At 41.7% G+C, this 18120-nt stretch overlaps 1 protein-coding gene across 1 annotated transcript in view; it reads right to left on the reverse strand.

Annotated features, from left to right (window-relative positions):
• lgr4 (leucine-rich repeat containing G protein-coupled receptor 4) overlaps window positions 1–3806 on the reverse strand; it is a 32208-nt gene extending 28402 nt beyond the window's left edge. The window contains exon 1 of the mRNA XM_082530145.1: window positions 2678–3806. Coding sequence (XP_082386271.1) covers window positions 2678–2859 — 182 coding nt within the window. The 5' untranslated portion in view covers window positions 2860–3806. The remainder of the gene's footprint in view (window positions 1–2677) is intronic.
• Window positions 3807–18120: the final 14314 nt, after the last annotated feature.

Consider the following 18120-nt stretch of genomic DNA (forward strand, 5'->3'; position numbering starts at 1 on the left):
AGAGTCCACGCCAACAATGTCATATGATTTATTGTAAAAATGCGTTGTCTCCCATTACCACGTTTATTTTTTCCTTCATGACAACGATACACTATTCCACAACATTGAGATCATTTCCTTACCTTTGGGCACTGAATCTGCTGCTGTGAGCGAGCACACTTGTGTTTGTTTCTTCACACACCTTCTTTCCTGATGCTGGAACCCACCAGCCTGGATATAAAAGGTTCTACTTTTGGAGTGTTTCTGATTCTAAACACATGATAAACAAATGGCCCTTACTGTAGTGACAAAATGCTCATATGAGACATTTCCTTTACACTTCAGCGGGCCATTGTGGGTGCATTAGCCCTGAGAGAAGGAGCCTTTGCAGCTGCAATATGTCTCACTAATCCATCATGATCCCTAACCCCCCCTTGCTCCACATACAAAAGACAGAGAGAGTAAGAGAGGACAACTAAAGTTCAAGAGACCAGGAAGGGGAAAAAAGAGAGGGGGACAAGCAACATACTTTAAGTCTCAAATGAATACATTAAGCGGTTTAAAATGTGTCACAGAGCATTTAGATTGCTATGAGTAGGACAAACTATGAGAACCAAAGACACCACAAGCTCGCAAACAACACAGTGTTTTCCTTTTTGGCATAAAACTAGCCAACAGAGTAGCATGGAGAGCAGCAGTGTTTTTCTGTGAAAACACTGCACCATATTGTAATTCAGATGTCATAATACAGTGGTGAACCTTTTATTTTGTTTTTACCCAGAGGAGCAAGTATGCCGAGAGGTTCAGCTGTAAGCCTCATGCGCCATGCAACCATTTCCCCTCTGTTTAGTTCACCTCACACCTTCAACAATGGGAATTTCAAGTGGTACACTGTCCATTCTGGTGCAGCAGGGCTTTGGCCGCCATTCTTAGAAGGCAGCACAGCAGCACAGAGGTTTCAACAAACAAGCCTCTACACTTTTCTGAAAGTCGCATGCACTTTTGCACATTTAACAAGGCCCAAACTCAAAATGGCTGTTCGTATGTGTGAAGCTCGAGTGTGTTTTTCACGCGGGAACTGGCAGAGTCAGTGACTAAAGAGTTACTTTAGTTTGTGATTAACCCAGAAGTTGTGACACAATCTTTTTCTTCGTGGGCCAGTCATCAACTGTATCTGCACTGCTCCATAAAAGACCAAACCTACCTGGTCTCTATTTGCTCAACTTGTTGTAAAAATGAGTGCAGCAGTTAAACATAGCCAGACTTGCTGTGAGAATGTGATAAAGGAACAGGCTTGACTCCTTATTTTATTGTTTCAATCTTACAGTAGAGGGAACAAGACACTGCTGGCTACCATCCATGCATTACTCACCCAAATCTAGCCCTATTTGTGATCACAGCACTTGGTGCATTACTCGGTGATTCAGTCATTTTTCCCACAAAAACCTTTAGAGAAACAGTTGGATAAGTTGTGGCTTTACCTGGAGGATTTATTTTAAATATATTTGTCATACTTGTGTGTACATGTCAGGAGCTAAACCAATGTTTAAATATAATATTTCCACATAGACTATCCATGCAGTCTGCACAGATGACAAAAGACAGAGAGAGTAAGACGGAGGTTACCCATGGTTCAGGTAAAGCAAAAATCAAGAGAAACTTTAACTGTATTTGGCCCCTAAATGGACAGTGGTTTTGTAGCGCTTTTCTACTCAATTTGAACACTCTAAGCGCTTTCTTACAACAAGCCTCATTCACCCATTCATACAAACACTTTTAACCCAACATTCACCCCTGACTGATGCATCGGGGTAACTCTGGATTCAGTATTTTGTGGGATCCAGGGATCGAACCACAAAACCTTCCAATTTACCTCCTGAGCCACAGCCACCCCCCTGGAGAACATTTCATTGATCATGGCAAAAGTCAGACATCACGGAGTTCAAATGTACTTTAAAAAGGCTTCCTGAAGCTGGGCAGTATTTAACCATAACAATCGTAAATAGGTAAATATGTGTATTTCATTTCTTTGCAGTGTGTTTTCCTTTTTCCTTTATGTTGTCATGCACCATAGACGACAGTTTTGCATTAGATCAAGTATTGCAGAATCAATGTATCGTGGGAAGCTTCATAGTAGCATCATAAATCTTTCACTTCTCAGTGTCTACTGCTTTCACTCTATGATTAGTAGCAGATATTTTCTCATAAGGAACCACTTTTAGTAGCAAACCACGCAAAAAGTTTCAACCTGTGCTTAAAAATGACTTTATTCACCTCTTCTGGAAACAGTTTATACAGATCCATCTATCAGCTGATTCCCTGTTTTAAATAATAACTGATAATCTAGTTAATTATTAGCTGCAATCATTACACATGTCATTACAACATTAATGGAGGCTGTGGTGCTATACTGATGCTATAATAGTGATAAGTCCTGAAGATTCAGCTGTGTATAGTTTGTTTCTGAACTATGCCAGGCTTTTGAGTGTTGTGATGCTTTAGATAACAGGTCAGCCTTTGTAAGTCCGAAATCCTAAAATCCACGGCAGGACATTCCCTCCATCTGCACTAAGTTTACCCGGTGATGTTCAATGGCCATCACTCACTTACGTCGTAAACACAGTACAGTAAACGATGAGGCAGGTTTTAAGTGTGCAAATAGCTTGTGTTTCATCATAGATGCTTGGTTGTCACTTACAGGTAGTAGGTGAAAGTACTGAGCCCGGTTGGGACGGCGGTCAGCCCTCTCCCGGAGCAGTCTGCACCCCCATCTTCATCGCAGCTGCATGAGAGCGAACAAACGGCCGTCGACTGCCCTTGTCCGGTGGCACCGGGGCGAAGCAAACACCACAAACAGACCCAAAACAGATCCACACGCATTTTCTCCTCTTCGGTTCAGGTGGAAGCGACGGTAGAGGGGGGAAGAAGTGGGGCCTTTGTTTGCGGTTTAATCTACTCCGGACGTCGTCTTCTTCTCATGTGGTTTGGTAGGTTGTGAACCATGAAGAGGTGAAGCCTAACCGACGCTTTTCAAAACAAAACCCCAGCGGTTCAAACACTTCATACATTCACAACCCCGACCACAGAAAACAAAAAGCAAAAAAAAAAAAATGTACCCACAAAAGCGTTTAGCTAGCTCAAAACACAAACACTGCCTTCGAAGACGGCCAGTTTACCTTGGTGGGAAACATTTCTCAACCCGTGTGTCGTATTAGTCCGTGAAAATAAAAGTAGCTCTGCTGGCGACAGGAGCGGTAGCGTACCTTGCGTTTTTTTGCGTTTTCGCTGTCCCATTAAATAACCCCCCCTCTGTAAAAGAAAAGAAGAAGAAAAACACTAGCAGTGCTTGTTAGTGCGTCGCTGAAAGGCTGGTCCGGGGGGCAGTCAGGTCCTCAGCTAAACATAGCGGACGTTTGCGTCCCGGTTTGTTTCCTTGCGGGAGATCACCGTCAGTTTTCAGCCATTCCTCACGTTCCTCTCCTGTGCTCCTGACATCAACAGCATGCTTGTAGCTCGGCAGGCACCCTACCGGACAACCTGCAGCACTGGGCCCGGCCTGTGTAACACTGAAACCTGCACCACCGCATCAGGCAGCCAACCACTGCACACTCCCCCACTACACACACACACACACACACACACACACACACACACACACACACACGCGTCAGGTAAAAGTGCTCACACATGCATGGAGGACCAGTACGGCTGCAAATTTTCTTGCATGATTGTGCTGCTGTGCATAGCCAGCTGCTTCTTCAGCCTTTCAATTGTATATAAGCATGAAAACTTCTCAAGAGTAATCGTGCAGTAAACATGTGTGAACATGCGCGCAACATGCATTAATGTACTTTAATGGTTGTTACATGCACAGGTAGTTCATGATGCAAATACACAACCCAGTCTTATATATGTAGTTTTACATTATATTTAAGATAAGATATAAATTATTATACAGGTAGAACATCTCTGAATAATCATCACCAATCCAAAAGATTGTTTTTTAAAATAATTTCAAATTCAAATTTTATTTGTCACACACACAACCATACACAGTATGACATGAGGTGAAATGCTTGTAGCTGTGCAATGCAATGCCATTAAATGACAGTAATTTATTAGTAGTATAATGTAAGTAATCAGTTCATGATACATTTATAATTAAAAAGCTGCTATTTTAGCAGTAATGAATCTTTTAAAAAGTTTTTTTAAAAGTCCACAATATTTGCGAAATATTGTGTTTATAGCACAGTAACACATCCAGGTGCAGTCTTTTACATAATATATTTATTATGTAAGATTTTTATCTTGGATGTAACAGGTAATGTAGTACAAGTATGTGATTTACCAAAATGGGAATAAGCACATGTCATTCTGCTTTAACTACTTTACACTTTGAATGTAGTGACTGGGCACCAGTAGTTTTGCTCACTAATCTGCCCTGACAGATAATTGACTGGGTGTATACTTGTCAAAGTAGATTTACTACGTACAGAGTTCACTTGAGATTGCATTATACATGCATGGATGAGCCAGGTAACTGTGCATGCAGTGGAGGATGTCAATAAATGTAGATATCATTGTAAACATATAGCGAGAATTAGTTTCAAATAATATGACAACAATCACACATAAATGTATTTTTTTAAAGTGTGCATGTTTTTTCTTTCAAACCTCAGAAATGTGACGATTAAGGGAAAAGTAATACTGTGAAGGCAGGGTCAAAGACTCCTTGTTTTAAAGGGATTACATATTGTTGTTTTTAGGGTTTTGTTTTTTTATCATCTTGTCTGTTAAATGTGCAAGAGACAGGAAAGCACTCTAACGAAGCATAAATCAACAACTCCCATCAAAGAGCTTTGAGCAAGAAAACAGTAAACCGCCAACAGCTCCTGCCAAACTGTTTTGCAGACCACAGCTTTTCCCTGAAGTGCTTTGTGTGTCTGTGTGTCATTAAAATGTGGGCATGTTGTAAATAACTAATCAGCTAGACTTGGCCTGCTGAATTTGGGAAAAACTGCAATTCTAAAGAATAAGGTTAATAGTGAAATGTAACATTGTAATGACCAAGTGAGTTTCAGATGATTTACTGCCTGTGTTAGGTTTTAATGCTTACAGAAAGTGCGATCAAAAAGTTTCACAACTGTGAAAAATAAAAAGCAGAAACTATAGGTACATTTCATGAGTCCATTATCCCTCTTAAACAGATATTCTTATGAAGTGTGGCGTCTCCAGCACCCTTGTTATGTTTTGAATCGCACCCTGGATCGCACTGTAGTGATGTGTCAGTCGCGAACGAAACAGAGCCGGATCTTTGAAGTGAATGACACAAGCCGTGGGTTTTTTTTTTTCTTTCTCTCACCCTCTCTCTCTGGCACTTTTTTTACCGCTTCACTCCGCATGCGAGCCTTGTGCTTTGCGCTGGGAAGAGGGGGGAGGGGCGGTAGTTACACTCGCAGTAGCACAGGAACAGAGCCGGAGGGAGAGAGAGAGAAAGAGAGCCAGGGACAACAACGTCACATTAGAAAGGTATAGTAATCATCCACAACTATTTTCAGTTGCAGATGATAAAGGATTCAGAAAGTTTATTCATGCAGGCCCATATGACAGAGAATGTGCATGTTCTTTTTGTTTTCATATTTTAATTTATATTTAATTGTGTTGTGGCTTGCAGTGTTTTGTGTTGTTTCACTTTAAATTTGTTTAAAAGGAAAAAACTGAAAATTTAAATAGCTAAAAGTTGAAATGTGAATAGTTGGTTTTTGTATAATATGATTTTATTTATTACATTTTATGTGGAGTGAATAAATAAAAGTATATTTATGGTGGCCCCTACAGACAAAGCACGTACAAACTTCAAAACACGTACGAACTCTGAAGCATGTACCAAACTCCAAAACACAGAAAAACTCCAAAACACGTAAAAACTCCAAAACACGTACAAAAGACAACAGAAGTGCTTCAGAATACTAGGCGCAGTGTTGAGCTTTTGTTACCTAGTGGCTACACAAGCCAGCAAGTAGCAACAACTGCATTTGGCATGTGGTAGTAACAGGTAAATGAACTTTTTTTTTTAATTATTTGAATATATATGAGTGCTTGTGTATAAATACACAAATAATACACATATGCTTTCATTTGTGTGATTTAAGTGATCTAGGTAGCTCTGTTTTGGAAGTTCAGTTAACGCTAGAAATGTGTTTTGGAATTTGTACGTGCTTTTTGGAGTTTGTACATGTTTTGTCTCTAGGGGCCACCGCATATATTTATATATAAACATATATAAATAAAACCACTTTTTTTTTACATTAGTAATTTCTTTTGTGCATAATTTTATATTATTGTTAATAATAAATTAATTAAAGCAACAAAACAACCTGAAGACCTGGTTCGGAGCCGAAAGAGCCGGCTCTTTTCTCTAAAAAGAGCCGGCTCTTTTCTCTAAAAAGAGCCGGCTCTTTTCTCTAAAAAGAGCCCGGAATCCCATCACTATCGCACTGACCGTTTGCACCTCAGCACTGAATTCTGCATGAATTTCAATTTGGGGAAGAGGACTAAGTCTCAGAGAATGCCATCTGGTGAGTTAAGTAATTGTATAGACTGGGACAGTAACTGTAAGGTTACACAGGTTATCCAGATGAAATTCAACTTATCAGGGGGAACTTTTCTGTTGTAAATATGTTCTAAATTGCCCTTAAGTCTGGTAAGGCATGGTCTTGCATTTGTAATATAGGCACTTTATGTGTTTTTGTAAAAGTGCATTCAACAGCTCTTTTCTTCTTATTTTTTGAGCCAGCACCATTTGGTGCACTGTGACTTTAAATGGCAAGCACATTTCATTATATGCAGGAATATGCATACATTCAATACCATCATTCAATTAAGTGCTGACTGCAAACATAAACTGGCACAAGAAGCTGCAATGCAACCAGAGTAAGCCCACAGACTTCTACATTAACAGCTTCTCTTAAACACCACAGCAGTTACTTCTTTTTTTTTCACCCAATTTAGTGACCTTGCACTTGCTTGACTACTCTTTTTTTGTTTGTTTCCATGATGAAGAAATTCCTCTTATTCGCTAACTACATACAATTATAGTTTAACAGCACCTGACACTCAGAGCATCTCTACTGTTTGCATTATAGGATAATCAGTGGTCCATGGGCAAAAGGGCAATCAACCAGATAAGGCACAAGGCGCACAGGGTGTGGTGACTATGTTAGGTATTTGTGTACCCAGAGGCACATGGCGCACCTGCGGCACAAGTGGTATTGTATTACTACCAATAAAGTGTGGTGTTTACTGTTTGGTATCTAAATCAGGCTTGCATATTCACTTTAAAAGGACTCTCAGCAGTCCTTTGAAAACCTAAGTACACCCCACGATTCAGAAGATTGTACTACTTTTAGCAATAGTAGGTTGAAGTTTTCTGTTTAAATTTATCTTTCTCTGATTTTGTTGTGGAGAAATTTTGGCCTCCTCTTCTTTATGATGTTTCAGTTCACTGAGGTTTGCAGGGGTTCATTTATGCACAGTTCTCTTAAGGTTAAGCATTTCAATCAGGTTGAGGTCTGGACTTTGACTGGTCCATTGCAACACCTAGATTCAGATGACATGGGTGACTTTACAGGGTGGGCCATTTATATGGATACACCGCAATAACATGGGAATGGTTGGTGATATTAAAGTCCTGTTTGTGGCATACTAGTATATGTGAGGGGGCAAACTCCTCAAGATGGATGGTGGCCATTTAAAAGTCGGCCATCTTGGATACAACTTTTGTTTTTTCAATAGGAAGAGGGCCATGTGACACATCAAACTTATTGGTAATGTCACAAGAAAAACAATGGTGTGCTTGGTTTCAATGTAACTTTATTCTTTCATGAGTTATTTACAAGTTTCTCTTTGTTCACAGCCATTGACATGTGGAAGGGGTTAACACGTGAGGAGCAGATCGAAATTGTGTTGATATCTGGTGAATGCAGTAACCGGGTCATTGCAGCAGATTTCAATGCAAGACACCCTACGAGACCACCCATCTCCCATGCTACAGTTACCAAACTGCTTGCTAAGTTTCGTGAAACTGGTTCAGTGTTGGATTTGCCAAAATGTAGACGCAAGAAAACTGTCACTAATGAAGAAACATCAGTGGCTGTCCTAGCTTCATTCAGCAAGAGCCCACAGCATAGCACTCGCCTCATGTCACTGGAGAGTGGCATTAGTTGAACATTCCTTCGGCGGATATTAGCTACTCACAAATGGCACCCTTACAAACTCCAGCTACTGCAGCATCTCAACGAGGATGACACAGATCGGCGCACAGAATTTGCAGAATGGGCAAAACAAAAATTGGAACAGGACCCTCAGTTCACGCAGAAGATTTTGTTCAGTGATGAGGCAAACTTTTATGTGAATGGTGAAGTTAACAAACAAAACCACCGCTATTGGTCTGACACTAACCCACATTGGATGGATCCCCCCAAGACTGTTGGAACAACAAAAGTGATGGTTTGGTGTGGTATATGGGGTACAACGATAGTGGGTCCATTCTTCATCAATGGAAACCTCAAGGCCACTGGATATTTGAAATTGCTACATGATGATGTGTTTCCCTCTTTATGCACTGAAGCTGGCACGTTCCCTGAGTTTTTCCAGCAAGATGGTGCACCACCACATTATGGGTGCCAGGTCCGAGCATTCCTAGATGAACAGTTTCCTTGAAAGTGGATTGATCATTGTGGGCCAGTTGAATGGCCCCCAAGGTCTCCCGATCTGACCCCCTTAGACTTTTATCTTTGGGGTCATCTGAAGGCAATTGTCTATGGTGTGAAGATACGAGATGTGCAGCACCTGAAACTATGAATACTGGATGCCTGTGCTGGCATTTCTCCTGTGGTGTTGCTATCAGTGTGTGAAGAGTGGGAGAAGAGGGTTGCATTGACAATCCAACACAATGGGCAGCACACTGAACACATTTTATAAGTGGTCAAAAACTTGTAAATAACTCATGAAAGAATAAAGTTACTGTCATGGTCCTGGGTCGTGCGACCCAGTGTTTTGTGTTTAGCCTAATTTGATGTTTATTGTTTGTTTAGGTTCATTAAGTTAGTCCAGCCCATTTGTAATTATGTTACCCTTGTATTAAGCCTCCCTTGCCCTTCGTGTGTTATGTCTGTGTGTCTTGTATTGTCAAGTTCATGCTGTCGCTTCAGTTGCACTCTCCTGTCCTGTCGTTAGGTTCATGTGTGTCAGCTGTGCTCCCATGTGTGGCCACTTCCCCTGATCATCCCTCATGTGTATTTAGTCTCGGTGTTTCATACAGTCTGTGTCGCGTCGTCTGTGTTCCCACCCTCCATGTTTCCATGCCCGGTCTGTTGTATTCTAAGTCATAGTCTTACCATAGTTTATTCCCAGTTTAGGTTTCTGTTTAGTTATTGCTCTTGTGCTGCCCTTATTCTTGTTTGCTTCTTTTGTATTCATCAGCCACAATAAAAGGCTCGCTTTTGGTTTAAGTTCACTCCCGTATCACTTGTGTCTGCACCTGAGTCCTCCACGCACTCTCCACACGGTCTGCCACAGCGGACTGTGACAGTTACGTTGAAACCAAGCACACCATTGTTTTTCTTGTGACATTACCAATAAGTTTGATGTGTCACATGGCCCTCTTCCTATTGAAAAAACAAAAGTTGTATCCAAGATAGACTTCTAAATGGCCACCATGGTCACCACCCATCTTGAGGAGTTTGCCCCCTCACATATACTAATGTGCCACAAACAGGACTTTAATATCACCAACCATTCCCATGTTATTACGGCGTATCCATATAAATGGCCCACCCTGTAGAATACTTTGTTATGCAGAGGAGTTCTTAGAGACGTCTTAGAGAGCCACATCTGGCGAGTTGGGTAATGGTGTAGACTAGGACAGTCATTGTTCTAGTCTATACCAAATTACTGTATTCAAGGGAAAACTCCAACAATCAGACAACATCCTAAGAAAAGCGGTTTGCAGTGGTGGGAAAGTCCATCCATCCACAATACGAAGCTTGTCATTAATATACTGCAACAACATGGGAATAGAGCAGCTTTAAGAGAATTCAACATTAATGAATCAATGGTACGAAGAATGAGTTGAGTAAAGTTTGACTTATCTGACTGTTTTGTTTCGCTTAATGCGCCTTATAATCCGGTGCGCCTTATGGTCCGAAAAGTAAATAACATGCTGGAGTAGTATATAAACATGTGGAGAGTGAAAAGACACGCATGGAGAAAAAGTGCTCAATGCACAAGTCCACAGCAGTCTGAGCCAATACCAACATAACTAAGAAATAGGTTAGGGTCATCTGATCCAATCCTAGTAAAAGACTAGGGATGGGTACCGGTGTCCGGTGCCATGATGGCACCGGTTCTGACATAAACGGTAGTAACCAGACCGAAAAGCAGCGCACATTTCTGTGCTTTATTTCGGTGCTTTTTTTTCCTGAGCTGTGATACACTTCTAGCCAATCATTTTACGTTTCCGAGGATAGTAGGCGGGCCCAGGTACGTACGGTCTTTTAGAGCAGAGCTACAGATTAAAAATGCCCAAGGCGAAGCGGTCAAAAGTCTGGCTGTACTTCACAGCAACAGATGCAAACTCAGCAGCCTGCAACAAGTGCTTTAAGCTGATACTGTGAGACTGTCAAAGGAGGTAACACCTCGAATCCGATGAAACACCTGGCGACGCATACCGTTTTTTTTTAAAGCCGAGAAATGCGCCGTATTTGATAGCTTGCTGCGAGACCTCACACCGAGCACATCTACTGCGGGTGGGTTGCCTGTTATGCAACATCCCCCAAAAACCCGAAGAGTAGAGTCCTGGCCCCTAGCCCTGCCAGTGTAGCAGAAATGATGACGGACGATGATGCAGCAGCAGCCGTTCTTCTCTGCGTGAGTAGCTTAATGTTGTTCGTGTGTAATCTACGTTGAGTAGGCTAACCATGTTATTACATTAATGCATGTAAGGTGAACTAGTAAACATGGCAGATACTCCCTTCACCCTGGCCAAAAAGGCTAAAATGACCAAAGAAAAAGTGGAAAACAGTTAAACATGAGAGGTTTAGGACAAAGTTTGTGTTTTTTCCATTGTTTAAGCACTGCTTCCAGCCAAGAGTGATACCATATATGCCCCATAGCTGCAGAAAAGGCTAACATTGTTATCTTTTTACAAAAAAAACAGCTGAACATGAGAGGTTTTTGGACCAATTTTGTGTTCTCCATTCTCTAAGCACCGGTTTGAGCACCGGCACCGTTTCAAAAGTACCGATTTGGCACCGGTATCGGATAAAACCTAAACGATAACCATCCCTATAAAAGACTTAATGAAAAAGGAAAGAATCTGGAGATGATGTGTATCTCCTGAATCTAAAATGGAAGCTAGTTCCACAGGAGAGGGGCCTGAAAGCTGAAGGCTCTGCCTCCCATTCTACTTTTAGAAACTCTAAGAACCACAAGTAAGCCAGCAGTCTAAGAGTGAAGTGTTCTGTTAGGATTATAAACTACTATGAGGTCTTTAAGATATGATGGGGCCTGGTTATTCAAGATTTTGTATGTGGGGAAAAGGATTTTACATTAAATTCTGGATTTAGTAGAGAGCTAAGGAAGAGAAGGTGATAGAGGAGAAACATGGCCACTCTTTCTCGTCCTTGTTAGCTGGCTCAGTACAGTGTTTTGAATCAACTGAAGCTTTTCACAGAACTTTTACAACAATCTGATAAAAATGAATTAAAGTCGTCCAGCCAAGAAGTAATGAGCTCATGAACTAGTTTTACAACATTAATCTGAGACAGGAAGTAAATTTAAAGATATTGTGCAGATGATAGAACAGCCCTACATATTTGTTTGATATGGGCTCTGATGGACAAATCCTGATCAAAAATGACTAAAAGATTTCTCACAGTGTTGCTGGAGGCCAAAATAATTCCATCAGAATTAAGTATCTGATTAGAAAACATGTTTCAAGGAAGTCTCAACTAATTGATTTGTGTCATCTGGCTTGATGGACAAATAAAGCTGGGTATCATCTGCCCAGCAGTGAAAATATGCACAGGGTTTCTGATAATCTTGCTGAACGGAAGTGGGTATAAGAGTGATCCCAACACAGAACACAGTGTAACTCCATGACTAACTTTTGTGTGTGAAGAAGACTTCCCATTTTCTAGAACAAATTGGAATCTATCTGATAGATATGGCTCAAACATTGCTGCAGATTCCTATGAAAATGTTCTTTTTCAGGTGATTATGTAGGAAGCCATGGACCTCACAAAGATTAATGTCATCTGAATGTGCAACTTTATGAGCAATGTATTTATTGAATTTTTAAATAAGTGATTATTTAACATCTGCACACTGTAATTATAGATTAATTTCTCATGCATGGTATCTAATTGACTAAGAAATTAGGCTAAAGATCAAAACACACTTAATTTACTTCTAGACTGAGGTTATTAATTTTAGGTAGTGCTGCAGAGAGTACACCTGTTTAGAACTGTAAACAATAAGAATCCTCTTAATGGACAAATAGAAACTGAACTGGGGAAAATTAAACTATGCTTCCAGAATTACTACAGAAAACTTTACTCCCAATCTCCTGTAGATAACAACTCTATTGTCAATATTTTCTTGTCAGGTCTAAAGTTGCAAGGTGTGACAGAGGAACAAAATAAAATGCTGTTGTCCACAATAACTAAAGAAGAAATTTACTTGGCAATTAAAAGATTAAAGGGAGGGAAAATGGCAGGGCCAGATGGGTTTGGCCCTGAATGGTATAAAATAATGCAGGATCATTTGATCCCCACCATGATAAAGACATTTAATTGGGTAATGGAAAAAAAAATTATCCCTCCTTCATGGAGGGAAGCAATAATTTCCATTATACCAAAAGAAGGAAAAGATAAATTAGAATGTAGCAACTATCGCCCAATCAGTGTATTGAATATTGACTACAAGTTGTTCACATCTATTATCTCTAAGAGACTAGAAATGATATTACCTAGGTTAATACATAATGAACAAACGGGTTTTATTAAACATAGACAGGCCCAGGACAACATCAGAAAGGTTTTGCACATATTGCGGCAAGTTGACAAACAAAAATTAGAGACCTTAGTGTTAAGCTTAGATGCCGAGAAGGCGTTTGACTCAGTGAGATGGTCCTTTTTATACAAAGTGCTTGAGAAGTTTAATTTTGATAAATCTATAATTGATATTATCTCAGAGTTATACAACAAACCAACAGCTAAAATCAAAATCAATGGGGACCTCACCGAATCATTTATACTGGAACGAGGGTTGCTGCATTTCACCGCTGCTTTTTGCTTTGTTTATAGAACCATTAAGTCAGTGGATTAGGCAGAGTCAGCATATAACAGGAGTACGAATGCCATGAGGGGAACAGAAATTAGCATTATTTGCTGACGACTTACTTTTAACATTAACCTGTCCCTCACAGGCACTCCCCCATCTCATGGAAGCACTATCACAGTATGGTTCTTTATCGGGATATAAGGTCAATATAAATAAAACGCAGGTATTAACTTTAAATTATGAACCACCAGTCGAAATCAAGAATCGTTATAAATGGAAATGGGATGCAGATAGCATTAGGTATTTAGGGGTGGTAATACATCGTGACTTCACCAAAATGTTCAATGCCAACTATGCCCCTCTAAATGAATCCATAAAATCAGATATACAAAGATGGAACACTATTCCATTTCTGGACCTACACTCCAGGATTGAATCAATCAGATTAAATATTCTTCCTGACTGCTGTATTTGTTTCAGTCTCTACCGATTACCATACCACAAAAACAGTTTGCGGTATGGGATAGAACATTGTCAAAATATATCTGGAATGGGAAAAAAGCTAGAGTTAAATATAAAACGCTTCAATTAAAGAAAGAAAAGGGAGGTGGTGGGCTTCCCTGTCTACGAGAATATTATTGTGCAGCTCAGTTAAGACCGCTGATTTGTCTCTGTTGTCCAAACTACACCGCCGGATGGAAAGATGTTGAAGGAACAATAGTAAAGGAAATACCAGTTTCAGCTTTAATATCGGACATAAAATTGCAGAATAAAATACATATGGCAGATAAACCTATACTACAAATAATGATATCAGCTTGGAAAGAAGTAATAAAAATTGGTGGTTTGGAAAATGCCTCTAAGGTTTTAAGATGGTGTGCATATGATTCAGATTTTACTCCAAATCAATATGATAATAGATTCAAAAACTGGATTTCAAAAGGTATAACCAATTATTATTCATTTGTCCATAAGGGTGCATTTCAAAGCTTTGAATCTATAAGGAGTAAACATGACTTGGGATCTGATGATTTTTTTAGATATCTACAGATCAGAAATTATTTTAATCAAAACTTAAAAGTGAACCTAAACAAATTACAATTTGTAGAAACATTCTTATTACTAACCAAATCTGAAGTGCAAAGTAAAATTATTTCTAAATTATATAACAGCATCCGGCGGTGTAAAAACGACAGCACTCTGTATATTAAAGCGAAGTGGGAAAAGGAGGGTAATTTGACAATTACAGAGAAGTGTTGGGCTCACGCATGCAAGATACAGTGGGCTACCACTGGGTCTAATGTTTGGCGTGAATTTTGCTGGAAAAGCATTATGAGATTTTTCATTACCCCTGCTCAACAAAGATATCGAGGAATTGGTGATAAATGTTGGAGATGTGGGGGAGATGGAGCTAAACATTTCCACATCTTTTGGGACTGTAAAGATATTCGCCAGTATTGGTCTCTAATCCATGATCATTTACAAAATGTTTTTTCATTTGTTTTTCTTTCAACTTTTGAGACCATGTTTTTATGCAATGCACCAGTGGATAAACTGAATTCCAACGACAGAAGACTCTTGTATATCCTTCTGGCCACAAGTAAAAAGCCTCTTACGAGAAGATGGCTTAAGCCTGAACCACCAACGATAGAAGACTGGATACATTCTGTACAAGAGATCTATACGATGGAAAAAGTGTCATTTTCTCTTAAACTTCAGAGGGATACCTTCTACGGAATATGGTCTAAATGGACAGACTATGTTAAGCATATGAGGTGTGATGTTGTGTATGATGTTACAACCCTGAGTTCTACGTAAACCTACCAGCCCTGCTGCCTCCTAACCTTAGTTTTTTGTTTTTTTTTTGTTTTTTTGTTTGTTGTTGGGTTTTTTTTTTTTTGTGGGGGGGGGGGGGGGGGGGGGGGGTTGTTTTTGTTTTGTTTTTGTTTTTTTCTTCTTTCTTTTCTCTTCTTTTTCTGTCTTCTTTATTTTTCAATTATAAGTTAAAATGTGACAGCAAAGAAAATGTAAAAAGGCAAACTGCTGTTATGTTCAACAGCTGTCCCAATAAAAGAGATAATAATAAAAAAAAAAAGAACTGTAAACAATATTACTGAATAGGAGCACTATTTACTGAGAGTTTGCAACAAAAAAAACATTGAGATCTGCATTTATTTTGTACGTCCACACAGTAGAAGTCCATGTAGTATGACATTTCAGTCCAAGCAAAGACAGGTGAGGTGAAAGTGCATATTATTTTTATGATCTTTTCTTTATTAATGTATTTGTGGGTGTAGCCAAATTCTTGTGAAGAGAAACACTACCCCACAGTGGTTAGATTTTCTCTGTGCTCCAAAATGTTTTCCTGTGTCACACAAGTGGAAATACTTTTGCCCCCCGCAGAAGGATTCTGTAAAAGACAAAAGTGCATTTTTATATGTGTCATGTGAGAGATTTAAATTAAGGTATATGTGTAATAAATATAACCTCCACTGCCAGAAAGGGTTTCATCTGCCTTTAAAAAGAAAAGAAACAATGCAAAAGGGGAAAGAATGCTTTAATTTAATGCAAATGAATTTAATGATTTCTTTGTACATGTTGGCTATAATATACCAAAAGAAATACCAGAGCAAAGAAATAATAATGAAATAAATAAACATATTACTCAAAATTTGTCCTCCATGTTTATTGGTGCTGTAAGTCATAGAGAAATACCTGATATTGTGAAAACACTTAAAAAGTATGCTGATTGTTTTGGTAATGATATGCTATTGCTTGAAACTGTTATAGAATATATAGTGCAACCTTTCACATACATTTGTAACCTGTCCTTTCCAACTGGTATGTTTCCCTCAAAAATGAAAATAGCAAAAGTTTTTCTCATCCATAAAAATGGAGAGAGGTGTCAATTTACCAACTTTAGACCAATATCACTACTTCTGCAGTTCTCAGAAATCTTAGAAAAATTGTTTGTTAGGGCTTAGGGCGTCGGGGGGTTCCCCGGAGGCATCTTCCTTGGGGGGCTCAACCCAGGGTAGCGGTCATGTCCGGGTGGGGGCTCTTTTGGCTCTCGGATGACTGTTTCCTCGTGGCTGCGTGCAACGGAGCTAGGGGAGGGTCTGTGCTGACGGACGTGGGTTACTGACCTGGTAGCCTGTCTGCCCCTGGGTGGGTCCGGGATGGGCGTGAGGTTCTGGGGGCGCTCCGTCTCTGGGCTGGGGCCTTGGCCGGGCCTCGGGGCCTTGGGTCCTGGTTTGTGTGTTGCCGGGGTTGTGGGCGGGTGGGTGCATGGGGGCCCATCCCTGGCGCAGGGTGCCGCCGGTGCGTCGAGCCGCCTGCGGGGCTCTTCAACTGGTGGGGGAGATTGTCACACCTTGCAGGAGCTTTCCTCTCCTCAGGAACTCTCTGCAGGAGGGGGAGATACAGGAGAGGTGGAGGAAGATCTCAGCCTGGGCGTCTATTGTCTCATGTAGTCTGGAAGATGAATGGATGGTGGGGTGGGTGCAGTTTTCTCTGTGGTGGGGTTGGGTGGACTGTCCCGGGCTCTGTGGGGCCAGGGGGCGCTGCTGCGCTGGGCCCCGGTCTGGATGGGCCTGGGCCCCCTTTCCCTGGCGGGTCGCGGAGTATGGGAGTGCCTACTGGGGTCAGCGGGGGAGCTGGCCCCAGGGAGGGGTCACCTGCCCCTCCCTTCCTTCCCTCCCCATCTCCAGCTGCCTCCCTCTTCCCGCTCCACCACAACCACCCACACATGCAGGGCCTTGGAGTAGGGGTATGTCACCAGGGTGCAGAGGAGGCTACCCCCCCCCCCCCCCCTTCTGTCCCCTTCTGGCTGCCTCTGCCTCAATTTTATCCCACAACTTAGACATTCACATTACTCACACTCTCATTACACATACATATAGGATCTTGGGGGTGGGCACGATACACGGAGTCCAAATTACCATCAGGGTGTACACCCCACCCCTGGCGTCCCTGCCCACCTCTCAATTTTGAATACACGTAGACATTGAGGGCTAGCAGGAGGGACCATGCGCTTACCTGCTGCTCTCTGGCAGGTAGCTCCATGCCCTCCTGGGTTTTAATTGCACCTTAGAACACACATGCATCAACACTACAATGAGCGGGTGGAGGGAGGTTTGGAGTCTTCTCTCACCCCCGTTCTCTGCGGCCTGCTGGAGCGGGGGGGCTAGGAGGAGTTGGCCGTCCGACTGCGGTCAGGAGTGTGGGGCCTCCCTGCTGCTGCGGAGTCGGGGCGGTCTGCCTCTCCCCACCGCAGGGAAAAGGGTAACACCACCTGGGTCTGGGTGCAGTTCCCCCCTCCAGGGGCAAGGGTACCTAGATCCGGTTCGTAGAGTACGCTTGGGGAGTGTGATCGTGTGTACAGCGTCTCTTTATGCCTGTCTCCACGTTGGTTGAGTGTGGAGTAAGTGCATATGAGAGCATGAGGGTGGGAATGGATGTTTGTGTCTGTGTGTGCCTGTATGTCTGTGTCTGTATGTCAGGTTGGGTATCAGACGCCACCTCTCTGGGGACATCTCAGGCCCTCCAAGGTTTGGAGGCCTATCTCCACCCACCACCACTTCCCCTGCCAGTGGCGGACTCCCTCAGGTGTCGGTGCATTGGTGGTTCTTTGTGTCTGGGGGTGGGCGTCCGGGTACACACCGGCTCACTCCTTGGCGGCCGCTTATCGGGGCCTGGAGCCTGGGGCTCGCTCGGGCCACTTCGGAGGTGGGGTGCCCCCGGCCTCTCGGCCTGGGGCTCGGTCACTCAGGCACAGCTGGCTGCCGGCGGAGCTCA

This window comes from Aulonocara stuartgranti, assembly GCF_965226115.1.
Source record: "Aulonocara stuartgranti genome assembly, chromosome: 1".
Taxonomy (NCBI): Eukaryota; Metazoa; Chordata; class Actinopteri; order Cichliformes; family Cichlidae; genus Aulonocara; species Aulonocara stuartgranti.